General features: G+C 48.9%; 4 protein-coding genes, 1 non-coding gene and 1 pseudogene across 5 annotated transcripts; 2 read left to right on the top strand and 4 right to left on the bottom strand.

The window, feature by feature from the left end:
• The first annotated feature begins 1499 nt into the window (after positions 1-1499).
• On the top strand, positions 1500-4650 carry LOC100840497 (annotated as a pseudogene).
• A 576-nt stretch (positions 4651-5226) lies between these two features.
• On the top strand, positions 5227-5307 carry TRNAL-AAG. The gene has a single exon. It is a non-coding gene; the product is annotated as a tRNA-Leu (tRNA).
• Positions 5308-16123: 10816 nt separating this feature from the next.
• Positions 16124-18729, bottom strand: LOC100833012 (serine/threonine-protein phosphatase 7 long form homolog). The gene is given in 9 exon segments (XM_024457178.1): positions 16124-16402; positions 16503-16640; positions 16730-16828; positions 16903-17215; positions 17304-17524; positions 17613-17870; positions 17968-18252; positions 18255-18581; positions 18664-18729. Coding segments are annotated over 9 exon segments (1986 nt in total).
• An 869-nt stretch (positions 18730-19598) lies between these two features.
• Positions 19599-22277, bottom strand: LOC100832707 (tyrosine--tRNA ligase, chloroplastic/mitochondrial-like). The gene is made up of 3 exons (XM_024457142.1): positions 22236-22277; positions 20470-21931; positions 19599-19627 (listed from the first exon to the last, which is right to left on the bottom strand). Exons 1-3 carry the CDS (start codon positions 22275-22277, stop codon positions 19614-19616), a joined length of 1518 nt encoding a protein of 505 aa, XP_024312910.1. The 3' UTR covers positions 19599-19613.
• A 3479-nt stretch (positions 22278-25756) lies between these two features.
• On the bottom strand, positions 25757-26365 carry LOC104582052 (ATP-dependent DNA helicase PIF4-like). The gene has a single exon (XM_010231338.1). It carries the CDS (start codon positions 26363-26365, stop codon positions 25757-25759), a length of 609 nt encoding a protein of 202 aa, XP_010229640.1.
• Positions 26366-26671: 306 nt separating this feature from the next.
• Positions 26672-27727, bottom strand: LOC104582051. The gene is made up of 3 exons (XM_010231336.1): positions 27596-27727; positions 27314-27445; positions 26672-27181 (listed from the first exon to the last, which is right to left on the bottom strand). The coding sequence occupies exons 1-3, from the start codon at positions 27725-27727 to the stop codon at positions 26672-26674; spliced, it is 774 nt and encodes a 257-aa protein (XP_010229638.1).
• Between the last annotated feature and the right edge of the window lie 163 nt (positions 27728-27890).

Below are 27890 nucleotides of genomic sequence, written 5' to 3'. Positions count from 1 at the left end.
TCGGTTACTTGCGCGGCAACTGGCGAGGGCGGAGGCGGAGCGGCGGCAGAACAACCCATTGAGGCGACGCAAGGGATATCTTTTTTTTTTAGGACAACGCAAGGGATATCTTGCCAACTGGCTGGATGATAAAGATGGACTGCACCCGGTTGGTCATTCCAACGATAGTGGGCTGGACGCAAGATAGTGGGCTGCACGTGGTGGGTTGTTAGCTGCATGTGATGGACCAATGAATTAGAGCATTACCAACGAAAATTTGCAACGGACGCGGAAATCACCGTGATTTGTAAAGTAAATCAAGTCGATGGATGCATGGACGCTGACGTGGATAGGCTGCATGTAAAGCTTGCTACATTAACTGCATCTAGTGGGTTTCAACTTTATAGAGTTTATATAGATATATAAATATATTAAATTAGAGTTGGTGGTGATGGTACGGTCGCCGCCGTAGGTTAACTTCGTTAAAATTACAACCAATATGCCACTGCACGTTATTTTCTTTTCCCACACTTGTTTTCACGATTTCTCCTATTCCGTCTTACAACTGACGCCACCACACCCGCATGCCGATCTCGACGGCGCAATGAGTTGCCTACATAAAAAATAAAAATAAATAGTTTGTGATTTTGTTGACCCGTAGCAACGCGCGGGTACACCTGCTAGTACTTATAACATCGACGGCATGCATGCCAATATGCCAAATGAGTACATGCAAATCACCCGACGAATTAGGGACGGACACATATAATCTAGTTGTCCACTCCACCTACGTACCATGATCGATCGCACTTCACTAAAATATGGAGCACGAGGTTTGTATGCATGGTGATGTTACGAAAATAGAGATTAAACTATAAACGAGAGACACGAATTTAATGTTGAAACCTTCGCGGGAAAAATCACGGACGCACGAAAGCGCAACTTCACTAATGTTGGAGTATTATTACAAGCACGAGACGCCAGTCCGTCTTTAGGTGTGACTACATGAGGTATATATAACGGACCATAGACATGAGTTCTAGTAAGACAAGAAAAACGAGTTCAACTCGTATATCAACACAAAGCCCAAACCTATCCTGCTACGTCTAGCAAAGTTGGTAACGGATTCGATCATATTTCAACAGGTGATCTGTCATTAAATATATACTCCATTTATTTATACATCATGTCTCACCATCGATAATGAATGATGCTGCTTGCTGCTTTGCAAGAAAAGGAACGAAACAGAGAGGGAGAGAGGTCTGTTTCAGTAGGCGGGATTCAGCGGGCTAATTAAATGAACCCATGGACTAGTTTTTTTTTTGTTTGAGCGTAGAAGCCCATGGACTAGTTTTTCTTTTTGAGAGGGAGCCCATGGACTAGTATTTCCGCCTTGTAACTAGAACTGAATTTTCGCTTTTAGTTGGGCCTAACTCATGGCCTTTGGGCCGGGTCCAGGAGCATGTAACAGATAGACAACCGGCGAGAGTTCGATTTCCCCTCAAAAAAAAAAGCGAGAGTTCAATTACACGGCTCGACCAAGTGGGGGGCGCAGGGATGGGGAAGAAGGGCAAGGCGGCGGCGAGGGAGCGGCGGGAGCAGCGGCGGGCGGAGGTGACCCTCCTCCGCGCCGTGCCCTACGAGCCCCACCAGCGCTGGTGGGACCTTATGGCTCCAGCGCTGGCGCGCGCCGTGGCGGTGGTTACGGGCGCCAGCCGCGGCATCGGCCGTGAGATCGCCCGCCAGCTCGCGCTTGACGGCCTCCACGTCGTCCTCGCCTCGCGCGACGCCGCATGCGGACGGGAAGCCGCGGAGAAGCTCGTGGAGGAGGCGGCAGCGGCGGGGGGCGCGAGCGTGGCCGTGGAGTGGCGGCAGCTCGACGTGGCAGACGCCGCGTCGGTGGAGGCCTTTGCGGCATGGACGGCGCGCACCCACGGCGGCATCCATGTCCTTGTGAGATCATTGCTCCTCCACTCTCTCAGCATTTTCGCTCGTGTCAACTCATCAATCGACTGCTTTGGCTTTTCTATTCTATCGCATGAAAAACAAATGCTACAGTTCGCCTTTGCTGCCATGATTGATTCTTCATGTTTTCACAAAAAAAAGAAAAGTTTCATACAGATGGCGATTTTAGTTCTTATCATGTTACTCACTTTATTTCAGCTCTGTACATTGAGTTGTTAGAATTGATGGAGCGGCTGAAAACACTGTTGCCTAAGCCTACGCTGCATAGAATTCTAAATCTGTAGCGCAAATTCTTTTTTGACATGTGCAGTATAAAATTGAGTATTCAATTTCATACACGTGAAATGTAGGGTTAGGAATTCTAGGTTGTTCTGCACACAGTTGACAAGAAGGAAACCAATACGTTACCTGAAGTATGCAGTTGGTGGTTTGGAACTTGTAGCAACAGATGTTTGTCTGAATATCTTTTGTGACCCAGCTACAGGTTAACAATGCAGGTGTAAACTTCAACAGAGGAGCAGATAACTCCGTTAAATTTTCTGAGCAAGTTATCGAGACAAATTATTTTGGCACGAAGCGGATGATTGAAGCTACTGAAACCTTCTCCGTATGGTGGCCGGATAGTGAATGTGAGCTCAAGGCTTGGCAGGGTCAATGGCAGGTGCAATGTAAGTTTCCTTGACATTTTCCCAAAGCAATCCACTGCGACCTTCCAAATATGCATTGCACTTAGGGTTATCATTGCATCAACGCTCCTTAAGTTTTTTTTCTGTTATCTACCTACCATTTCAGAGAATCGGTGATGCAAGCCTGAAAGAGCAATTATTAACTGATGATCGTTTATCTGAGGAGTTGATTGATGGGATGGTCACAGAATTCGTCGAACAAGTGAAGCAAGATAGTTGGTCCCCCGTCGATTGGCCTCAGATGTACACGGACTATTCTGTCTCAAAGCTTGCTGTTAATGCCTATACAAGACTCATGGCAAGGAGACTTTTGGACAGGCCTGAAGGCCAAAAGATTTTCATTAACTGTTTCTGTCCTGGCTGGGTAAAGACTGCCATGACTGGTTGGGAAGGGAATATTTCAGCAGAAGAAGGTGCTGATACTGGAGTGTGGCTCGCCCTATTACCCCAGGAACAAGCTACAATTGGGAAATTCTTTGCAGAGAGACGTGAGATGAGCTTCTAAGGTGACTACTCTTTCCATAGTTTTCTCCCAGCTACAAGTAGGGAAGTCCTGAGTCGAGACTCATATGTTCAAACTGCTGTTCTGCCCAGTAGCACTTGTTGACATGAGAATTGAGATGTGTTGACATTTATCCATGTCTTGTTAATGGGCTTGTCGTTTGCCCTTCTTTTTCTACTGTGAAGGACATCTTACCATATCATCTGTTGTTACATGCACTAGCTGGTTCCTCTTTTAGAATTACTGTTCTGATCTTCAACATTTGACCATGCCTATGCAATCAATCTAGGTGATACATTATGGCTGTCATAGTGGAGCTGTCCAGTCGCATGTTAGGGGTAACCCAGGCGAAGTCCGACCGAATCCAGGTAGTCAAAAGATTATTGAAGCATCACATTGATGGAATGCCCATGGCCCATGCTCTCTAATTTCCCTCAATAAGTGCGATCATACAAAATGTCTCTTGGTCGTGAATGACAGTGTTCTGAAAAAGCGGAATGTTCAGCAGGACCACACCAGGATGGCAGCTGCAGGGAGGCGCACACACACGACAAGCTGGCAGCAGCATCCTGTTCTTTCTTGCTCTGCAGCGATGATCTGGACTGAAGTGCACGTCGCATGGATGGAGGATTAGGCTGGATCGCGATCTCAGGCCAATTCACCGTCAATCCCTGCATCGTCTGTCGCTCGTGTTTGGGCCGTTTTGCCAGGTTTGTTGGCCCTTAGCCTGTAATGGAGCAAAGCAAAGGCTGCCCCATCGAGACAGACCAAGTAAGTGCCTTGGAAGATCGCAGGTACGTACGGCGACAGCTACGCTGCAAAAGCACACGGATCACATTTGGAAAAGAACAGAACAGGTGCGTTGTAACCTGCAGTCAGTAAGCATATGAGGAACAAGGTACTACCAGAGTCAATGGGTAAAGCCCAGACAATCTTTATTCCCAATAGTATAAAATGGCCATTCATCTTGTTCTGTGCATTGAACCGGTCAGCAGCCCGGCCCTGGCCCTGGCCCTGAGAAATCCTGAAGCTAGCTAGGCTAGGCTAGACCGGCCATGCCGGCCGGAGAGAACAAGAAGGGGCAGGACACCAGGATGATGAGTGCTGCTGCTGCTGCCTAGCTGGGCTGCTGGGCCTTGAATGCGCCATGCCCCTGTGGGGGTGGGGCGCCGTCTATCGGCTTGGCTTTGCTTTGCTGCAGGAAGGGGAGAGAACTCGGATCGAAGCGTCCGAGACCATCTGTCTATCTTGTTCTGGTCAGGCCGCGCTGCGCGGGTCACATGCGGTGCTTGGGTTTGTGGAGCGCCTACACTTGTCTTCCTGGACACCACTTGGACTTGCCTTGTTCGCGTGTGTATATCGACGACCGACCGCGTAGCGTACTAGCGTAGCAGCAGCTTCGGTTTGGCTACCTCCTGATTTCGATGAGTGTCTGTGTATTAGCCATAGTCGCGTCTTCCTTGAGTTCATCAGTGGCAGGACACCTTTCGACATCAATCTGCTAGCTGTACTTCTGTGTGTGTGTGTAGATGTACCCTGATATGCTGGGCAGCTACTACTACGTGCCACGTTTGACTAGCTGGGGTCTGTAGTCAACCTGGGCCAAGAATGCTAGCTGCAGAGCAGTGTATCATCACATGCATGGATGCCAGACCAGGCCCGGTGCCAGGTGCAAAGGGTGGGCAGGCCGGCTCCATCTTACTCGTATCATATTACACAGTGTAGATGAGCTTATGTATTAGGAGTAGTTCTCCAACAAAAAGAAACCCCCCTAAAACAAATCGATCTCCAACAATCTACTTAAAAACATTGCTAATGTCAAGACACGTCAGCATATGAATTAAGAGAACTAAAATCAAGAAGTAGTTAGAATCGATGTTGGGCATTTTCGCACAAAAAAAAAAGAATCGATGTTGGGCATGCATCGCGTCTTTGTGAGACCAAACCGTGATAAAACTAGAAATCGTTTTAGAGGTCTCACTATCAAAGCCGAAATACTACCTATCGGAGTTACTTCGAGACAGAGCGTGACACGTGCTGGGAGTAAGCATGCTATGGGAATATTTAAAACGTTCTCGTACTCTATGTCAATAAGTTGATATGGCCGAGTTGGTCTAAGGCGCCAGATTAAGGTTCTGGTCCGAAAGGGCGTGGGTTCAAATCCCACTGTCAACATTATACATTTTTATTTTTCTTGGTACTCCTTTTTCTACAGGTTTCGCATGAAGGACTAGCAGTTTCATGTTCCATGTGCTTTTTTCTTTTGCAGCTTTGTCCTTGCAGGATTAGCTTTAACTCCATCATTACACGATCTGATTACCAATCCGACTCTTTTTTTTTCTGCCAGCTGCTAGCGGATCATATATATACTCCATGTTCAACACATGGAGTTTACGCACGTGTTCTCTTTCAACACCAAGTGTACGTAGTAGTAAAAATGCTTCAAATGGTATTGTCAAAAAAAAGAAGAAGAAGCACAAAGCCCCGAACCGTGTGTGACATAAAAGGATAATCAACGATACCCATAAGCAAAGATATCGATGGATCGATCATCAATAATTAATCATCATAATACACGTACTGACGTACTCTTTGCTAATGATTGAGCCAAATCTTTTGAGCTGTCGTTGTTATGATTGAGCCATCATCATCTCTACTCGGATGCCAGGTGTGCCTGTCTTTCGTGAACTGATATTAAACAACTTATGTGCTTGAATGTGGACCAGAGTGCTTAGCATCAGTGCTAGCGAGATCAAGCGAGGTTGCCCGGTTCGTAAAAAAAAAAGCGAGGTTAATTGCCCACCGGTTCGAAACTCAGGTGTCCCGTATTTATTCGTCGATTTCAACAGAAATGACCTTGTGTCGAAAGGAATTCAAAGAATAAACTCGGTGCGGAACTATTTCACGCCGGTAACCTTTTTTCTCAGCGCCCGACAACTAGACGTTACACCAAGTAGCACAACACCTAATCAGAAGGCGCTATGTGACAGCCAGCGTGGCACGAGATGCCAGTGGGGCCAACTCGAGGGCCACCAGGCTGGTCATGTAGCGCCCAGGTTTGGGCGCTACATAACCCGTGGCTTGGCACGGGATGCCAGCGCGGCCAACTCGAGGGCCACCAGGCTGGTCATGTAGCGCCCAGGTGTTGGGCGCTACATAACCCGTGGCTTGGCACGGGATGCCAGCGCGGCCAACTCGTGGGCCACCAGGCTTGTCATGTAGCGCCCAGGTGTTGGGCGCTACACAACCCGTGACTTATATCCTGCTCGAACCGAAACCCTAGAGCTCTTCCCCATGTTCAGTCCGAAGAACAGTTCCTGAAGACTGTCGGCCACTTGAAGACTGTGCTCGCAAAATCGTTGAATCCGGCTGCTAAGTTGCGGGATTTCGCCCCCCCGAAGTGCATCAAGGTACCCTCCCCCATTTCGTTTAGTTATGTCGGAATAGAATCCGCAGATTTCGTTGGATTTCATGGTTTTTGGAAAGGGGTTAGTTGTGATTTGATTTTATATAGTTCGTTTGAGTCATACTGTGTTGTGAACTCCATGTTCACCGGCAAATCTCTATGTTATGAACCATATTGTGTTAGAAATTCAAGATTGGTAGGTTAGTTAGAAGGGAAACCCTAATAGTGCAAATATTTTTCAAATGAATGCTTGTAGTTTTCCGTTGATGCAAGTTTTCCGTTGTAACACTTTTTTAGATAGCAAGAATAGTTCATGTTCACCATGTGGACAAAGAGGCTTTTTTGGGTGGCAATGAGAAGGTGGATTTGGAGGAGATAGACTTGGTGTTCGATTCTAGTCCTACATATGCAGAGCTATGGGAAGAATTGAGGATTGAGTTGAAATGGATGGATCCAAGTGATGTTGTTGAGTTGGAGGGAAGACACAACGTGGGGTTTGGGTCTCACCTCCGTTGGAAGACAATGCGCATCTCTTCCGAGCAACGTTGGGCAGCATACAAAGAGACGGTCGCAGAATCACAAGACAAGGCTCTTCAGTTATTTGCTTCAAGGAAAACTGATGGCAATGTGCACATTGTTTTGAACCATACTTTAGTTGGAAGGGACTCCAATGTTCAAAATAGGAGTTCGGCACCCATGACAGAGCCTCGGATGCCGGGACCCTCAAATGTGATTACATCTCCCGAAGAGAATGATGATAATTTGGGTGATGATAGGGAGGATGAGTTGCATGAGAATAATGTTGGTAATTTGGAAGCATATTGTTTGCTAGAGGACATGGATCGGGACCTCCCTTTTCACAGGTCTTATCCAGTTGATTCGGATGACGATGGTCCCGAGGAAGAAGTTGATGAGGATGGGTTCACAGCGGAAGAAGCCAAAGTTCATGAGAAGGTGTTAAGCCGTGATCATCGGATACTATTGTTCCGTGATATGAGTTTTGCGGATGACGCCGTTGTTGACTGCGACGAGGGTGATGCGCTAGGCCCAAGACCCATTTCATATTGTGATATGAATGAGGATGAGTATGTCATTGAGTCCGGAATGAGGTTCCGAACCCTGTTGGAATATAAGGTATGGATAAAGGAGTACTCGGTTACGTATCATCATCCATACAAGGTGATTCATGCCGACACGAAGCTTCGTTACACGGTTAATGTGTTGAAGATGGTTGTCCATGGATTGTGCGTGCAAGACCATTGAAAGAAGGGCCTGAATGGCACATTTCAAGTTGTTGTGCAACTCACATGTGCAAAGGAAAAAACATAGATGCCAAGGATGTGAAAATAGATCACTGCCAACTGACATCGGAATTCATTGGTTACAAGCTTTCAAATTCCATAAAGTCACTTCCGACAATGTCAATCAAAGAAGTAATCGAACTTGTGGAGGCTCTTTTTCATTACAAGGTGAAGTACGGGAAGGCATGGAAGGCCAACCAAGCCGCATTCAAGATGTTGTATGGTGATTGGGAGGAAGCATACAATCGACTTCCTAGGTTGTTAGGAGCCATGGCTCATACCAACCCAGGCATGGTTCATGTGGTAGAGCCTTTTGGTCTAAGAACTAGAATTTACAACAGTGCAAATGTCCGAGTCTTTGGCCGTGCATTCTGGGCTTTCGAGCAGTGCATAAGGGGTTTTCAGCACTGCAGGCCGGTCATCTCCGTGGATGGCACGTTCCTGACCGGACAATTCAAGGGCACTCTCTTGGTTGCAATAGCTAATGATGCGAACAACCGATTGTTTCCACTGGCTTTTGCTTTGGTTTCTGCAGAGAATAACGATAATTGGGCATGGTTCATAGGGCTATTGAGAACGAAGGTTATACCTCCACAAATGGAAGTTTGTGTCATCTCAGATCGCCACCAAGGCATCCTCAATGCAATGGAGGTTCAGTTGCCGGGATTTGCTCCATTGCATCATCGATGGTGCATGAGGTATTTTGTTGCCAACTTTTACAGGGCTTGTAAGAAGCAGGAGTTGTCGGATTATCTTAAGCATCGTTGTCAGGCCTATTCGGAGCGTCGTTTCTCAAACTTGATCAATGCATTGCTGACTTCGCGAGACCTTCCTCCCGGGGGTTTGGAATTTTTGAATAGGCACTTGGCATCAAGGTCAAAATGGGCCCGAGCATTTGACAAAGGGGGCCAAAGGTATGGTCAAATGACTAGTAACATGGCAAAATGTTTTAATATGGTCCTCCGAGGTGTTCGTGCATTGCCTGTCACGGCTATTGTTCAATACACATTTGACAAGATGAACGAGTATTTCCTCAAATATTCCGAGGAAACAAACAGGCAGATTGCTGGAAAGAATAGGGCAAAGAAGAAGTACATGTACCCACCTAAGGTGGATGCATGGATTACATTTCAGACCCGAAAAGCGGACTCCCAAACCGCTGTATGCTTTGATAACGATGAATGGATTTACCAAGTGAATGAGCCCGGAGGGACCACAAGTGACAGTGTGCAGCATGGAGGCAGGGCATTCGAGGTCTCGCTAAGAACTTGCGAGTCCTCCTACAAGAGGCCCTCGTTGATTCATCTCGCCTGCTCGCATTTGCGCACGGCAGCACGCTTAAGACATGTGGATTATAACCATCCGCTCACCGTGAGGGAGTCGGAGGTGACTATTGAGAAAACTAAGCTGACATGGGAGGGCAGATTTCACCCATATCTTGACCAATCACGGTGGCCCGAGTATCACGGACTTCAACTTTGGCCGGATCTAGAGCTTCAAGTTGTTTCACGTGGAAGACGCAAGACAAAGCGTTTTAGGGGTGACATGGATGGCTGGTCTTCTGGAGGTCGGCGAGAATGGGGCAACGATATTTCTCATGAGCCAAGTGTTTCTGCCCGATGTGGAACTTGCAACGGCGTGGGACACAATACTAGAGGTTGCAGTACGCAACGTGGTAACAAGAGATCAAAAGGAAATGAGGCAAGCACAACGCAAGAAGTAACTATCCATGGATTTGGTGGGCAACACGGTCCTAGCGAAGGTTGTGGAAGCCGTACCAGCCCTAGCCAAGGAAGTGGTAGCCAACAATTTCCTAGCCAACAATTTCCTAGCCAAGTAGGTGGTAGCCAACAAGGAAGTACAGTAGACGTAGGTACCCAACATGTTCCTAGCCCCCAAGGTGCTCCCCAACAAGCTCCTTGTAGGCAACAAAGGGTGACCGTAGGAAGGGGTAACCAACGGGGGAGGGGAGGGAGATCGAGCCGACGTGGACGTGGCTTCCATGCTCCAAGGCAACAAAGAACTGGTGGAATGTTCTCTTACCTAGCTGGCCCATTTCCGTATGTTTTTTTTTGTTTTTACTTATGCAATTTATGCTTTGTAACTAACCTAGCTGTTTTTGCAGGTATGGCGGCGTCTCAACCTCCGAAGGCAACAGCCAAGTGGGACGAGGAGGAGGGGGACAACGGTGAGGGGTCGTTGTGGTGGCTGAGGGCTGCGCAAGCTGTGCGAGAGAGGGAAGCAAGGGAAGCAAAGCAGAAGAAAAAGCAGGAGGACATGGAAAGAATAAGGAAGATAACTGAGAAGTATGAAGCTTGGGAAAGAAGTTTAGGTGATGAAGAGAGCGTGAGAAAGAAATTTGTAGAGGATCACCGGGAGTACTTGCTTATCCAGGGGCTAAAGGAGTCTCACACGCGAAGGATGCGTCAAGCTCAATTTGTTAAGGCAAGTGAAGCCGCAGAAAAGTTAAACGCTCACAAGAACAAGGAATTCAACGAGAAGGTGCTTCGTGAAGCTCGTCGTCAAATGGAAGAGGAAGAAGAGGAGGATGAGAAGAAGCGGAAGGGCAAGGGTCCTTGTCCGACTCAATAGTTAGCTCACGTCCTGAACTACTGAGTCGTCGATTGAACTAGTATTTGCAATATGTGCTGAACTTTGTCCGACTCAATAGTTAGCTCGTGTCGAGAACTATGTCGTAATTTATGTACCGTGTGGACAAGTATGTTCTATTTTCTGTACCGTGTCGAGAACTATGTCCTATATGTGCTCAACTTTGTCGCTGTAATTATTTCATATCATCTGTTATCATATATGTCTTCATCTGTGTGAGACAACAATCTATATAATACTTTCAAGCAGACACTAGCGCCTGACGACGAGGCGTCAAACTTACAAGCAGAACGCCTTTGTTAAAGGCGCTAGTATATTGCGCATTTCAGTCCAGTAGCGTTTCGGCAGTCAGAAACGCAAAGTCAAGAGATAGCGCCGAAGATACGGGCGTGAAACCTACAGGTATAGCGGCCGCTTTTCGGCGCTAGTATATTGCGCCTTTCAGTCCAGTAGCGTTTGGCCAGTCAGAAACGCAAAGTCAAGAGATAGCGCCGAAAGGCCAGGCGTGAAACCTACAGGTGTAGCGCCCGCTTTGTAGGCGCTAGTATATTGCGCATTTCAGTCCAGTAGCGTTTGGGCAGTCAGAGACGCAAAGTCAAGAAATAGCGTCGAAAGGCCAGGCGTGAAACCTACAGGTGTAGCGCCCGCTTTGTAGGCGCTAGTACATTGCGCATTTCAGTCCAGTAGCATTTGGGCCGTCAGAAATGGAAAGTCAAGGGATAGTGCCGAAGTGCCAAGCGTGTAAAGGCCATGTTGGTCCGCGATGAGAGGGAAGATTCTTTTACCCATTGTAGCCTAGCGCCTAAGCACGAGGCGCTAAACATGTCGTTTCGCGCACTGTCAGTGGGCGTTGAGCTTCAGATTCTTTTACCCGCGGAGGTGTATTGTCCTCCGATCCAATGGCTGTCCCGCCCGTTAACTGAAACCCTAGATGAGTGGTTTATAAACACCCGAGCCGGGGCCTTGGTCCCCATTCACCGTCGATTCACCTCACAACTCCAACCACTCGACAGAAGAAAACAACAAGCACCGGTCCCCTCCCCATTCTCCTTCCACAACCGGGGTTGTCTCCCCAACTTCGGCATTGCTTCCCCAAGCCGGTCCCCTGCGATGGAGCAAGCACCGCCGCCTGTCCCCGGTGACCCCGAGACGGCTGTGGAGATCACCGTCGTCGTCAACCCGGATTCCCCACCTCAGATCGCCATCGTCAACCCAACTGCGCCAACTCCTATCGCCGCACCGGTCGTCCAAGCTATGCCCGTACTCCCTCCTGCTATGGTTGCGGCACACCAATCGCCGCTCCAATGCCGGACGAGGACACCCTCTATGTCCTCCTCAACATCGGCGGCACGCCACTGCAGTTCAACGCCCCGGTAGGCTGACCGACCGTGTTGTCCCTTGCGACGATGGCAGCATCTGCCGGCCTAAACTACAACGATGTGGTAAGTGCTTACAATGCGGGAGGTGGTCCACGCCTCCGTTTTGGATCGCGTGTGGCAATCGGAGGCCCCAACCAGGTTTTGCGGGTGGGGACCGAGGCCTCGAGGGCCGTTGTATGGCACCCGATGAGCGTCTTGTCGTCGTGGGCAACCACAATCGTAACGTCCTCCGGGTTGCTCTGCTGGGCGGCCCAATTGATCCACTCAATGACACCCTTCAAGCCGTGCACGCAAACCATGGTGGCGTCGTCATCTTCCTCCTTGGAGCTGCGGCTTTACTTTGGCTCCACCGCAACTACTAGAGCTAGGAGTTGGGTGCAATGTAGTACCAATATTAACACCCATATGTATTGCCTTCTGGCTCAACCCTCCTTCCCCTTAGATGCAATGTATTAGGTAATTTAACCCCCATATGTATGGCCGTGCGGCTGCCCCCCCCCCCCCCCCTTTCTTTTTAGATTGTTGTATTAGGTCCCTATGTATTTTGTTGCACCTATATCCCTATTTCGTATGAATGGAACTTATGCAGTAAGAAGGCTTGTGCAATTGAACTGCTTATTGTTTCGCATGGCTTGTGCTATTGTTTCCCTATGTCAGATGGTTCACATTGTACAGATAGACGATAAAACTTTGGGTTCAGAGACGTATAGCGCCCGAGATGAAGGCGTGAAAGGCGTAGATTTAACGCCCTTGTTGTAGCGCTATGGTATCACGCATTCGATTCCAGTAGCGTTTGGGCCGTTAGAAACACAAAGTCAAGGGATAGCACTGATGGACCAGGTGTGAAATATACAGGTATAGCGCCCGCGTTCTGTCAGAAATGCAAAGTCAAGAGATAGCGCCTGGACCTGGGGCGTCATAGTCAAAGGAATAGCGCATTACGAAAAGGCGATAAGTCAAAGAACTAGGCAGAACGAACCAAGTACTACAGATATTTGCCCCCATAATGTGACTCGAATTAACCATAATGTGACTCGAACTAATAGCATACAAATTCCCTAAGGGCTGTTCGGATGTTTCTTATTAATCACTACATAACAGGCTAACAAACATTGTCTCGTACACATCTTACAAATGAGTCGACTACAAATGAAAGCACAAAAGCAATTGGATACAACAAACTTAATGCGAACTAAGACCTCTTCGCAAACAGGGAGAACAAGATAGCTGCCAATGTGAGTGCCACACTGCATGAAACTATTGCAAAATCTCGAACTTCCACGTCTTTCTTCCTCCTTTCGTCTAGCTTGGATTTTAGCTCTTGCATTAGAATCTTTCGCTCTGCAAGTTCTGCTTCAAGACCAGCCTTCATCTGCATCATGTCATCTACTAATTTCTTGTTCTTGCGTTTCTCTTCATTGACTTGTGCTTCGATGAGAGCCCTCAACAGCTTAATCACATGATTACTTCCATCAGGACGGTTGCCGACAAGCCACTTATCACCTTCTCCCTGTTGCCCATGCTCTTCCATATCCATGGTGTACTAAAATGTTGTAATTAAAAACAGAAATAAGAACTCCTATAGTTCACTTACACTTCGATTGCGTATTGATGGTGAAAAAAGATGGGATTCATTCCCTTCTGCACGGAGCTAACGGTGCCATCAACCGATGGCCTAAGCCACTACATCATTGAAGATTCATCTTCATCCTTGAAGGCAGCTCCCCCCATCCCTTTCCACATCGATATCCTACTGAAAATTTGGTCAAAATTCTTCATTGAAGAGCACATTTGGGAAGCAAATGGACGGATTTACCTTGAGCTCCCACCCGAACTCGTCGGGTCGAGAAAGTGCCGGCACCGGCGGCGATGCTGGGATGGAGAGTCGGCGGGGAGGACTGTCGGAGGCAGCGGCGACGTGAGGAGAGAGGATAGGACTCGGGTTAGGTTTGGGACTGCTTATAGCTACTAAAAGTTCCAGATTTTTTGCAAAAAAAACCTTGCGATCGTATAACGCCGAACAGATAGGCGCTACACTGTTGTACTAGCGTCGCGGCTGGTGGGCGTTACAAGTAATATCTTAGCGCCCTGTCGGTGGGCGTTACAACGCCGTAGCGCCGTAACTAGTGGGCGCTACAACGCCATAGCGCCGTAGCAGGTGGGCGCTACATGTAATAGCTCAGCGCCCTATCGGTCGGCGTTTTGGTCGTTTATATAATTCTATATAACCCAAACCGCGCGTACCAGGTAAGTAGCTTCGCTTCACTTCCCTCTTGTTTGATACTGTGAACCCAAGGTAGCCACACATCCTCAGCTGACTATGTTGTCATGGCCTGTCCACACATCCCCAGCTCCAGTGAGGTCATGCGCCGCGGCGACCCCGATCTGCGACCTGAACAGGTGCGCATGGTCTCCAGGACTTCGACGATGGAAGATTTGGAAAAGAAGCTCGAGGATTGCGCACTGCTGGTCACCATCCTTCCAGGTGCTGAGCTTCCGCCTCGGAGGGTGACGATCTGCAATGTGTTGGATGCAATCATGCCGAAGTGCGGGATTGAGGATGGAGTTAGTTGCAAAGTAAGTAGTCCCCCAGCTGACTCCCTTTTTCGATTCAATCGTGCTGAAGATTGCACGGCTGCGTTGAAGTACTCAATGCAACTTGAGGTTAATGGCTGCACCGTTAAGTTCGATCGTTGGACACGTACGTACCGCGGCGAAGAGTCGGTACTTCCATTCTGCACTGTGTTCTCGCTCGATGGCCTACCAGAAGATGCTTATGAGAGAGGCTTTGTTGAGAAGATTGTGAACCAGCTTGGTGGAGAGTTTGTGGAGTACCTAATGCCTCTGGACTTGCGTTGCGTCAGGATTCAAGCATGGGTTCGTGATCCTTGGAAGCTACCTAAGAAGGTCAGGCTGGAGGTGCTAGAGCCATTTCGTTCCACAATTCCCCGAGTTGATGACGAAGACATCGAGCAGTCGTTGGCCGCTCCTGCAACAGCACTATCAAGACGGACTTATATCTTTGATGTGATGGTGCATCTTCACAAGGTTGTCGATCACTATCCAGATTTACCTCATGGTGGAGGTAATGTTACCCGGGTGCACGAGTGGATTTGCTATGCAGGACGATTGGATGGATCGGTGCATGCAGCTGACCAGTACAAGCATACCCAATGCTGACTACGCGTTATTGTTATTGTTGTTTTATGCTAGTAGGTGTTCATGTTATCTGTAATTTGTCAGCTGGTGTTATTTGTTAGCCCTAGTTGTTCATGTATTCCTCACTATGTATTGTTGCCTATGTGTTGTTGTCAGCTGGTGCTATTGTTGTCGTGTATTGTGGGCTATGACTTATTTAGGAATAATGCCGTTCATGGTTTCTCCAAACAGCGATTAAATTGTGCTATGCAATCTCATGGAAGTACTACATTGTAACCGTTTGATTCCAGTAGCGTTTGGGCCGGTAGAAACGCAAAGTCAACAAACAGCGCCTTACCCAGCAGGACGTGAAGCTATAGCGCCCATGCTGAAGGCGCTATGGTACAGTAGTGTTTGGCCCGGTAGGAAGTCAATAGATAGCGCCCGCGTTCAAGGCGCTAATATATTGCGCATATCATTCCAGTAGCGTTTGGGCCGTCAGAAACGCAAAGTCAATAGATAGCGCCGAACGGTAAGGCATTTGTTTTACATATATAGCACCCGACGCTTAGGCGCTATACCTTGAGCGTTTCATTCCAGTAGCGTTTGGCCCGGTAGGAAGTCAATAAAGAGCGCCCGCGTTCAAGGCGCTAATATATTGCGCATAGCATTCCAATAGCGTTTGGGCCGTCAGAAACGCAAAGTCAATAAATAGCGCCGAACGGTAAGGCGTTTGCTTTACAGATATAGCGCCCGACGCTTAGGCGCTATATCTTGAGCGTTTCATTCCAGTAGCGTTTGGGTCGCTTGGAACGGCAAAGTGAAGCGATAGCGCCTAAGTGTGCGGCGCTATCCTTTAGGATGTTGCGCCCGCCTATTAGGCGCGAAGGTAGTTAGGGCCGGAACAGAACGCGACATTAGCACATACGCCTACTTACAAGTTTAGCGCCAACACACATGCAATTATCAAGAAATTTCAGAAGGTAATGATACTTGCAGGAAAATTCATATCAATGAAGGAAAACATAAACATATCCCCAATTCAAACTTCAAGCCACGTTAACAACATCATCCACACAAGTTTAGCAACATAGACCACATCATCCACACAACTTCATAAAAATATATAGACGGAAGAAGATAGCTTCATTACAAGTCTACTTCTTCGTGTGCATCCTAGTAGACCGTCTAATGGCTTTGCCTTTCGCAACCGCGGTCTTCCGTCGGCGAGGAGGTTCAACATCTTTTTCCTCTTCCTCTCCTCCGTCTTCATCTTCAGCCTCTTGCTCTCCTGCGTCCTCATCGTCATAAACAATCTTCCTTCTTTTCTCGTAATCTGAAGGGGTATAGTGCTTCAACGGCTTCCTAGGTTTCAGTACAAACACTGATCGTTGCCATGCCGACAACGTGGTGTCGTCATCCCCATCATCTCCTTCCTATAATAAATAGGAAGGTAATGTATATTTAGTTTGTGCAATACAAGTTGCAGCATTATGTGTGCTTACTCATATATTGACTTTCTGCAATACAACTTACCTGCATTGATCCATCGTCAGCCGTGGAGGCTTCTACATCATCAGAAGGCGAGGAGGAAGATGACTGAGACGGTGATACAATCTCAGTGTCACGGCATCCTATAATGTTGGCAAGTCGGCGTAGTCTTTGTCCGGTTCGCTATAATTTGACAAACGAACAAATAAACTTGCATTCTATAAGTACGAAACTTGCGTTGTATTAGATGTAAATGATTCTTATAACCGTACCTTCACAAAGTCTCGGAGTGTACCATCACCGCTCTGTGACTTAGCCGTGCTTTCTAAGACCGACTCGCACGCATCGGCATCCTTCCTGATCTCCTCACGCTGTAATCATTAGTGCAGGGTGAACGGGCGAGTCGTAGCAAAGCAAATAGAAATAAATGGAGGACAGAACATACCACAAACTTCAAGATAGGAGCAAAATCTGTTTGCCGCCCTTCCCTTACGAGTCGGTTGTACTCAAGGTCTGCAACCTCGTTGAATAGCACGGGCTCTTCCAGAATTTCTGGGTCGTAAGCCGGAGGACATATGGTGGCACGTGTGTTGGCGAGATACCAACGCACGTAATTGCTAAAGGCCAGTGGGCAATGCTCTCGAAGTTGTGATCCTCGAGCTTCATTTGCCTTCTCAATACACCGCTTAAACTTGTCGACATGGCTCCCATGAACCACAGGCCAATTCTGGAGCTTTTTGCACTTCTTCCTGTCAAGGCTACAAATTAAAAAGAATGCTATTAGTAATATAGGAAGGACAGGCCAACAACTTGATAATGGTAAATACATAGAGAAGGCAGTCGTACTCATGAAGTCCGATGCCCGTGTCCTTCCTCTTGGGCGGGTTAATCTGAAACAATCCAAATTGTGCCATGACATGATGCGGCAAATGTAATTCAACGGCCCACAAACATACCATTGGGCAGCGCATCACCCAGAGATGTCGTTCTTCCAGGCACTTCGGATTAAGTTCAAACTCGAAGGTCTCACCGAATGTTTCCCCCGCACCGTATGGCTGCCAAACAACCTAAAAAGTATGCCCATGTTAGTTTATTGCTTGTACATAATTTTTGTCGACAATATGAAAACAAAACGAAGAATGCAGACAAATTTACTTGCTCCAGAGTTAGGCCATCGAACTCGTTAGTGTATTGCTTGTACAGAATTTTTGTCGAGCTCGTGCTCTCCGAGACACGATCCCACTTGTATGCCCATGTTGGTCGGTGCAGCGGATTGCCATGATCATCCCAAGGATGAAAGTTTAGCACCTTCAGCCGGCCTACTGGGAGGCGCTCCCAGCTCCATATTGAAAGCAGGAGCAAAGAACCACCTATCCCACTCTCAGGACCAATCCTACGACAAGCATCATCCAACTACAAAAAATATGACAGATTGGTTATTTGGTCTTGCGACGACCGTCAATGAAAGAATATGTACAAAATTATAAACAATGTTTGAATACATGGTTACCTGTCGGTACAAATACGCCAGCGCAGCCGTACCCCAGCTCCAATTCGCATCCCATACAGTCAGTGCCTTCAACCACATCCATTGGGCTGTCCTGCCACCGCCATCGGCGAAGAGTGTCCTCGTGATAACGTACCACACGTAAACGCGAGCGTACTGCTGAACCGCCTCTTCATTTGCATCAGGGGGGCACTCTGCGAAGTTCTGCGTGATCCAAGTATAAGTAGCCCCCGCCGGTACTCTATCATGAATGGGGTCCTCGGCCTCGGGGGGGGGGGGGGGGGCCTTCTAATAAGAACCCGCATCTGCTCGCGCCATCCCGAAGAGTTGGTGTCCATGCATACCGGTTCTCCTTCGATGGGAAGTGCTAAGATCATAGAAACATCCTGTAGCGTCACCTTCATCTCCCCAGTCATCAGGTGAAAACCGTGCGTCTCAGGCCTCCACCGGTCCACAAGGGCCGTGATTGCAGCAGCATTGAGGGATGGCGTGGACCGGGTAACTAGATGTATGAAGGGGAGGAGCTCTGTCGTCTCGATGTACTGCGTGTACCGCTCATCGTAGCGCATGATGTTTGATGAGGCACCGTGTGACCTCAGTTTCAGGGGTTTTAATTCCTGTGAAATAGTAAGACCAACACGTTACAATGTCCATTCAAACTAAACTTGTAATATAAAGGCATGTCAAACTTTAAATTACCTGCATTTCGTCCCGCATCATATGCGCACGGTGATGCTGATCGTAGTGCTCAGAAAGAAGCGCCATGGTATCTACAACATAATTAACAACTAATAAGATAATGTTCATCATGTCTATTTAGAATTACTAGAGAAAGCTAAATGACATCAAGCTAAAATATATCCATCACCGTTAAAGTACATCTAGCTAAACAAATAAAGCATAGTTCCCATCATCTATTTCCAATGAACAGCTAAAGTACATCTACCTAAACAGATGAAGCATAGTTCCCATCATCTATTTCGAAATGCCAAATCACTGTTGCCATACCACAATCTATAATTTGCAGAAAATAACTTGGACACTATGCTAAGGGTACCGTAAAGTCAATCTTATAGCAAACTATTACTATAATTTGGACACTATGCTAAGAAAAATTTCACCACTAACACATCTAGGCTTTGGCTTAACTAGGAAGAAATACGCACAAATTTCCGCACGAAATTGAAGGAAAAGGAATAGAATACATTTGGGGGAGGAAGGGAATCAAATCCACCGACAAATTGGACGAATGTTTACCTGGGACGGTTGTTCTTGCGGCGGGCTCGAGCGAGAGGATTACGCCCCGGTTGTTCTAGGGTTCGAAGGAAAACGAGATCAATAGCAGCCGGGGAGGAAAGGGGAAACAAATCAACCAACAAATATTGGAGCATTACGGGATTTACCTGGGCCAGAGAGGGGAACGGCTGCCCCAGTTCTTGCGGCGGACGCGCGAGAGAGGGAAACGGCCGTCGGTTGTTCTAAGCAGAAAAGGAACGGGCGCTGCTTAAGGGCAGAAGATGTTAGCGCCCAACACCTGGACGCTACATGACTAGCCTGGTAGCCCTCGAGTTGGCCACGCTGGCATCTCGTGCCACGCTGGCTGTCACATAGCGCCTCCTGATTAGACGCTGTGCTACCTGGTGTAACGCCTAGTTGTCGGACGCTGAGAAAAAGGATTACTGGCGTGAAATAGTTCCGCACCGAGTTCATTCTTTGAATTCCTTTCAACACAAGGTCATTTCGGTTTAAATCGACTGTTTATTCCAAGGAAGTAATTGACTACGGTACTTCTACAGAATAGCTAGACCTGTGTCAATAAGATGTTTTTCTTTTGTACTAGCACACACTAGCTAGGTGCTACTGATCTCTCCACAACGTCACAAGATAGCTACGCATGTAGGCCATGCAGCTAGCCCTGAAAAGCGCGCGTAGGCTTTGCATGCGTCAAGACGTACAACACATGCATGCATGCATGGCCTCGATCGCGCGCGTACGTACGTGTCAGCCAGCGAGCCCCCTCTTTCCGGCCGTGCCAAGTGCTCACACACTCATCGACTCATTGACACGCAGTCAACCCAGTAGCAGCAGGACTGCAGGAGTTAGCCGTAACCCCTTTCTGTAAACAGAGATTAATTTCTCGGTTGAGGCGCCGTCTGACCGATTTTGAGATTCGGTCAGCTGTTTTTTGTGTTTGTTCATTTCTTTTTATGTAGATAGACGGTCAGGATCGGCGATCGTATGCGTAGGCGAACGCTTCTTTTAAAAAGAAAGACATACGGAGTAACATGTAAGCTAATTGAGCTATATATACATGCGCACACGCCATGCCATCGTGAAGGCCAGCTCCATATCGATCGATCCCAGCTGTGCTGCACTCGCAACGACCAAACAAGTACGTGTACACTATCTACTGCCCACTTCACACACACTGACAAGTATATGTATCCTATATATTATAATTATTTGTAATGTATATTATAATTATAAAAAATTTAGCTAGCAAACCTGTAGAGGCAGCCAGATCAACCAGGAGAGACTTCAGTACTTGGTCATATGGCAAAGAGCATGATGGTACATCATCTGCTATACCCTCAATTGTTTGCGAGTCCAACTGCGTCTGAGCCCCAGGCCGCAAGGCCTGAGTTGCCTTCAAGGCCTCCTCCAATCCCTCCTGACCATGAACAAATCGTGTGATCTCTTCTGCAAGGATTCTTTGGACCGTGTTTGGGACATAGCCAGGCCTCTTCATCGACTTTTCCAACTCGAGAATCTCATCCAAGCTCAAGAACGTCAGGATTTTCATAAACCTAATGACGTCAACATCTGGCACTGAGAAGAAGTACTGGTAGAACTTGTATGGGGACAGCATCTTCGACGAGAGCCAAATTGCCCCATCCTCTGTCTTCCCAAACTTCGTCCCATCGCTCTTAAGCAAGAGTGGGAATGTGAGACCGTGTGCCCCCTCGACCTGGAGAATTTTCCGAATCGAGTCAGTTCCTGCAGTGATGTTTCCCCACTGATCACTACCTCCGATCTGCACATTGACACCCATGTTCTTGAACATGTACAAGAAATCATAGCCCTGGAGAAGCTGGTAAGTGAACTCAGTGTAGCTCATGCCATCCTCCGAATTGAGCCGCTTCTTCACACTCTCCTTGGCAATCATCGTCCCAACACGAGCGAACTTGCCCATCTCCTTGAGGAAATCAAGTAGTGTGATATCCTTCCACCAGTCGTAGTTATCCAGGATCACAAAGGAACCCATCTTTCCCCCCACATTTTCTGATAAACCCTGGCACGAATTGGCCAGGGCATGCTCATTTTCGTCCAAGATTGCGTTTTTACCGGATTTGCTGTAATGAGAAGGTTCTGGAGCGCGGCCGAGGATCTGGGCGATGAGGGACTTAATTGCGTCGGAATTGGCGGCTACCGCGGCGAGGTCCAGCTCAGGGCGCTCGGCGCTCTTTCCGGACGGATCTCCTACGCGTCCGGTGGCGCCGCCGACGAGCGCGACGGCGGTGTGGCCGCAGCGGCGGAACCAGGAGAGCGCCACGAGGCCGAGGAGGTTGCCGAGGTGCAGGCTCTCGGCCGTGGGGTCGAAGCCGCAGTAGGCCTTGAGCTGCTGCTGCTGCCCGCCGGCTGAGGGGGAGGAACCGAGCGCCTCGGACGTGGTAGCCTCCACGAGCCCGCGCTCCCGGAGCACGTCCACCACGCTGCGCCGGACGGCCGTGGAGGCCGCCGGCTGCGGCGTTTGCGGAAACCGCGGCGATGGCGGAGAGTCGGCGGCGGCTGCGTGGGTCGGGGAGGAGGAGGAGGCGGTGCGGACGGAGCAGAGCTCTGGAAGACGCGGCCATGGCGGCGGAAGCCATCGGAGCTCGGGGGGAGGGTTGGGGCTCTGGGCCTGGAGCTGTTGATAGGGCTTCTCAGGTTGACGATGCACACCCCGGACGGGTCCACGCGAGCAACACTCCAAATCTCGATTCCTAAGACTTCATGGGCCATTTAGGCCGGGCTGAGGAAACAGGGCCTAGGTTGACTGGCCTTGTCCATATCGATGGATCATTGCCGTTTCAAAGAAAAACCGAAGCTCGTCCTCCGTGGAGGAACTAGAACCCTAGCTGCCCGAGGAACAGCAGCCACCATTCTGTGGGTTCACCTCGTTTCCGACCGCCGATCAGGTGTCGGACGACGAGGAGAATCATAGATTAATATCTGGCCATGGTTTGAGTACTTTTTTCGAAGGTTTTGTGTCCTTGCGACGGCGTCCTGACGATGGAGGCGGCGGCGTATGGAATAATGATCTCCTGCTCCATCCTCGTCACGGTGTAGTCAACATGATCTACTCCATGGAGCTTGTGGATCTTGCGGTTTGTATTTTCGTTATTTTGGTCTTCTTCCTCGTCGGTTCGGCGACAGATCTGCTTTTCAACAACCTGAGTTGCAAGGGGTGTGTCCCCGGCCAAAGTGCATTCAATGATAATAAGTTCTCATCGGTTGCGGTGAGCGACTCATGCAGCTATTGAAAACCTACAAGGTTAGTCCAGCTTGTTTAGAATTGATCTTCTACAGTTTCATCACAAGAGAATGGAGAGATTTCAAGATGCGGATAACGGATTTAGAGATTTTTACTTCGAAGAATCTTGATGTAACTTATAGTTTCATTAGGAATCTTCGTTGTCGTTTTTTATTTCAGTTTAGTCAATACTTTGTACTCTGTCTATTGAATCAATAAAGTCAGATGTTTTTAAAAAAAACAAAAAACCGATTCAAAGGGACCTGGAAAAAAATCTACTCTCTGTATCCAACAAAGGGCAGATGTGCTACAAACTATTTTATTTTATTTTTCTGTGTAGACAGCTTATGATGTCGTCGAGGTCGGCATGCGGGCGTGGTGGCGCCGGTTGTAAGACGGAAGATAAAAAATCATGAATAAGACGAGAGAAAAAAATGACAGAGGATAAAAAATCATGAATAAGACGGGAGAAAAAAAATAACAGACAATGATTATAATTTTCACAAAGTTGGCCACCATCGACTAGTGATTGCCTCGAGGCCGTACGCTCAAATGCCGATTCCGCGTCCCGGCCCATGTATGCGAAGAAAAGAAACCACTCCCGATCTCTTCTCTCTTTCCATCTCTCTGCTCTCGCCTGCCTTTTTTGGGGGGGGAATTCTCTCGCCTGCCTTCGATTCTCTGACCGTGGGATGCCAAGCGACCGATGAGGTCGGAGATGCGGATCCTGGCAGAGGCCTGCCGGACTGGGCAGAGACGGCCCCCGTCTGGTTCTTCCGTGGCGGCGGCCAAGATCAAGAGGTCCTGTGCTCTCACGTCCGCTGCCGCTGGATCCGGTGCGCTGCTGGTCCTCGTCCAGGTCCAGGTTCAGATCTGGCGGCCGATGAACAGCTCCACTGCGTGCCATCATGTTGCGAACTCGAGATCGATTGCGGCCGCAAGGGGCGACCTCGCCCAGAGCAAGAGGAGAGCATGGGCACTTGGGCAGGGCGGCCATGGCGTGGCCCCCAGGGCGCGGGAGCGTGTCGAGGCCATGGAGGCAGGGACGACTTCGTGGAATCCGTCGTCGCGGCGGCGCCGCCACGGAGGTCCCAGCGGGAGCTGTCTCCGCCCCCATCGTGGCTAATTCGTGTACACCCCAAATCTCTTGGTGCGCGCCCGCAGTCCGACGCAGGTGAAGAATCCTCTCGGCGGCGGCTCCAACGGAGAGAGCGAGGAGGGAGAGGTGCCCGATCTGCCGGAGTCGATGCTTCATTGCTTCCTCGCCCTCATTAGGGCCAGTTCGGTTCTGCCCTTCCCGGTGGGGATTGACAGGGAATTATCCAAATTTAGTTCAGTTTCCCTAAATCCCTCTCAATCCTGTGGGGATTGTTGCAACCGAACGGGACCTTACTAATTAATTAACCCTTGTATCGATTCCCGCGAAACCTCCAAATTGCACATTACTTTATGACCTTGAATTGGGCGTAAGAAAGGTCCGGGGAGTGCAATTTTGGCACCAACTTGGTGGGTGAACTCGAGGCAGTAAAATCAGAACAGCCATTGCAAAATACTCCGTAGATATTAGTGTTGGTGTGTAACCATGCTTCCGTGAACAATTTGCAGTCCAGTTTTATAGTCCATGCAGAGGCTGTGATTTGGAATAACTGCGTCTCGATTGTACTGTAAGATCCAAATATTTGCTTATCTGGAGTTCAGCTAAATAGTCCTTTTGTGTCGCGTCGCGGCTCGAACAGGCGGCGCAGCGGGCAGCGGCCACGGAGCGACCCGAGCAGGCGCTGGCGCGGCGGCCGCCCGTGCAGAGGACGGGCGGGCGCCGAGAGCAGCGATAACTAGACCGAGAGCCAGTCGCCCTCCATGCAGAGGGAGGACGGCGGAGGCAAGTCATGACATTGTCGAAGCTTGTCCATGAACAGTTTCATGGGGAAGCTCAACTTTGCTACTGGCGACGAGTCGCAAGACACCTTGAGCGACAGCCAGATATACATCGTCTGGTCTATTAGCTTGAATGGTTTCCTGCAGATATTGCAGGCGAGTACCTTGAGAATATGACAGATCTTCTTCTCGAGTTTGCACAAGAGGACACCGTTTTAAAATTTCTTATGTCTAGCCAAAGCCTTCTCGCACAGCAGATGTTCAACAAGATAGAATGTCATATTGTTCTGAAGGTAAAGCATCTAACAATTTCCAAATTTTATCTGCTAATCCCTCCTATTGTATAACACTTATTATGGATTGGAGGGGTCAACTAGCCTTTATCTGCACAAAAAATATTATTCGGGTCGGATTATCATGGGCGGGTTTGCTATACAGATAAAATTAGCTCGTGGTTTTGTCAAATCCGTAGCAACGCACGGGCATTCCACTAGTAATATGTAATTACAAATAGTACTATATCGGTCCAATAAAAATATGTTTAAATGTCGCCCGCACAATGTGCGGCCACTCTGCTAATTTCTATAAAAGCATAACACCAGAAAAACTAGGCACACCAGGTCAGTTCCTAGCCACGGTCACTGACAAGCGGGACCGGGCTTGCTGCCGCGGAACGGCCGGATCCGGACGTGCGTGGACTCGGTTCACAGGCGCAACAGTGCACCAGGACGCTGACAGATGGGTCCGTGGGGCCCACATGTTAGTGACCGGTGAAATCCCAAAAAAGGTTTTAATTTTGCGCCGGCTAGGAATCGAACCCGCGACGCGCGGATCTGCGACGGATGGACAAAATAAGCTAGCACTTGGGCTACGGAACGAATCATGTTAGAATCGGGGCCCACACCCTTTTAAAGGGAAGAAAACCGGTGGCGTGCGGGCGCATGTGCAGCCACGTAGGGGCTCGTCGGCGGCGACCACAAGGCACGGCGGAGGTCAAGCGTGGCCTTTCTTCGTTCTAGCGTTCGACGGAGAGAAAGCTAGCACAAAAGCATAGAACACAAGCTCCTATGGTCGCTCGCGCGGCAAGGAGCAAAGCTCGCCGGCGGCGGCCAGGGCACTTCGACGTCGTCCTACCGTTACAGTGAACTAAAGAGGGAGAGAGAGGTAGCATCGGGACCGCAAGGACATGGGGATGCTCACACTAAGGAAGATGGGAGGAGAGGAGGTCAAGGTCGCCAGGAATTTGAGGAAGAAGCTCGTCGGCAGCCAGAGAGGTAGAAGATGAAGTAGACGTGCTCGTAGTCGTTCTCCGCCGAATTTCTATAGGTTTCTCAATTCTCCATACATAAATCCTATGAACTCTTTGTTGCACTCATAGATCAAGCATTGTTTAGTAAGAACGACTCATTCTGAACTAATACTTGAGAAAGGAATCAACGACACCTGACGCTTGGTCATTGTGGCCTCATCCCATATTATAATCGAAGCCATCCTCAACAGCTTGGCCGACCCACTCTGTTTTGTGAAGCTGCATGACGCGCCATCTACTATGTTAAGGGGTATCTTGAACCTCGAGTGGGTGGTCCTGCCTCCTGGAATGATTGAAGCAGCGATACCCGCTGTTGCCGTAGGCACTGCTATCTTCTCCTCACCTCTGAGTTTAGCGAGCAAGGCCCTGTACAGGAATGTCTTCCCGGTGCCTCCTGGCCCGTCGACAAAAAACACTCCTCCAGTTCCGCTGTCAACAGCCGCAAGTATCTCGTCGTATGCAGACCTCTGCTCAGGGTTAAGGGAGGATGCTAGAGAAGTGTCCTCAATGTCGACCGCGATACTGGACTCCTCGATGATCTCCCTAGCCTCGCCGCCAATGTCTTCATATGTTTCATCCGTTTTCGGAAGAGGGAATGACGTTATTTCTTTGCCCATGGACTGCAGCATTCTTCTGATGTCAAGCAAGACCTTCTGCTCCACCGTGATTGGGCAAGTGATTGACCGTCTATAGTCGTCTGACATTCCCTTGAGGTACCTATCCTAGAGACCCCGCGGATCGCCGGGCTCGCAGAATACCAATATTGTTTGGAAGAGCCTTCGGAGCGACGATGGCACCGCGAATTGCTCAGCCTCCGATAGGCACTCGTCGAGTGCGTTGTCGGCCTCGATAAGACCCCTCTTTTCGGCAACCTCCCGAAAGGTTTCACATAGGACACCGTCAACCGTTCGCATGTCGTAAAATGAAGTACAACCTGCAACATGGTTAATTAAGCAGCACCCTTAGATAGTATCTATCTCCCTCCGCGGGATGGGCTGACACGATTCGTCCTACTTGGGGTCGTTGTTTCCTTTCCTTCCAATACTTATCTCCTGCCATGTAAACCATTCTGGAAAATCCTTGTATAGTATGGTTCTTGCACACTCATATGTTTTGTTGGCCTCAAAATACTCTGTGAGCATGGATTTTGATGCTTTCTCCCACGCGGCTACGTCTCTAAGGTCCTCCTTTGCGTTGAACGATACCATATGCATACCCGGAAGATGAAGCGGCAGCTGTAGGACCGACGGTGAGTTGTCGTAGAGGTTGAAACCAAAGATCCTCCACAAAGCTTCTGGTGGAGTAACCCGCCTCGCGTCAATATATCTCTTGATCTCGTCGATGTTGCCTTCGCTGTCGGGCTGCTCAAAATTCATCGACGTTTGATCTCCTCCCTTGTAGATGTACTTGTAAATATACTTGACTGCCTTTATGCTGGAGCACACCTCGACGTTAATGTGGCAGTTGAACATACGGAGGAGGTAAGGGTTGTACGGCACGACCCATATGTTATCCAAAGTCTGACCTCAGACATGAGCGCTGTGACCGTTGTCCCGTCGATGATACAGAGGATAAGAGTCCTTCCCTTGGATGGTGTTACTGTTGAACAGCCTAGGGTAGCGGTTCTTACACAAACCGTCCTTCATGCATACGTTGTTTGGCTTAAGAACACCACACGGGCCATGCATCATGTGCTTGACGACCATGGCGTAAAGTTCCGGGTATTTGTGCTTGTCCGGGAGCTCGGCCGAGATTAGGCGGTCATATTGCTCCGGCACTGTGAGCTTGTATTTAGAATCCATGATAAGCAGGAAGTGGGCATGTGGAAGGCCTCTCTTCTGGAACTCGACCACGTAAACTTATGCTGTGACAACGCCGAGGATGTGTTGTTTGAAAAGCATGTATTTCATGGCTTCAAGCTTAGCTCTAAATACCCGTACGACGAGGTCCGGTCGGTCCTGAGGAGTCTGGCCTGGGAACAGTTCGTTGACTATCTCCTCCCAATTGGGGTTGCAGGTCATCGTTAGGAAGATGTCTGGCTTGCCATACTTCTGCACCAAGGCCATTGAGTCGATGTGCCTCCTCTTCATACATACATCTGTCCCCTCCTTGGAATGACCATGGGAGCACCGTCCTTTTACCAACCTCACTCGCTCGAGTCTCCCCGGCCGCAATGCTATCAACGACGCCTTTGTATAGGTCAGCTCGAATCTGTGGCTAGTGTTCTCG

Source organism: Brachypodium distachyon, chromosome 1, assembly GCF_000005505.3.
Source record: "Brachypodium distachyon strain Bd21 chromosome 1, Brachypodium_distachyon_v3.0, whole genome shotgun sequence".
Lineage (NCBI taxonomy): Eukaryota > Viridiplantae > Streptophyta > Magnoliopsida > Poales > Poaceae > Brachypodium > Brachypodium distachyon.
Note: the sequence above shows the minus strand (reverse complement) of the source record. Positions and strands in the feature narration are given on the sequence as shown.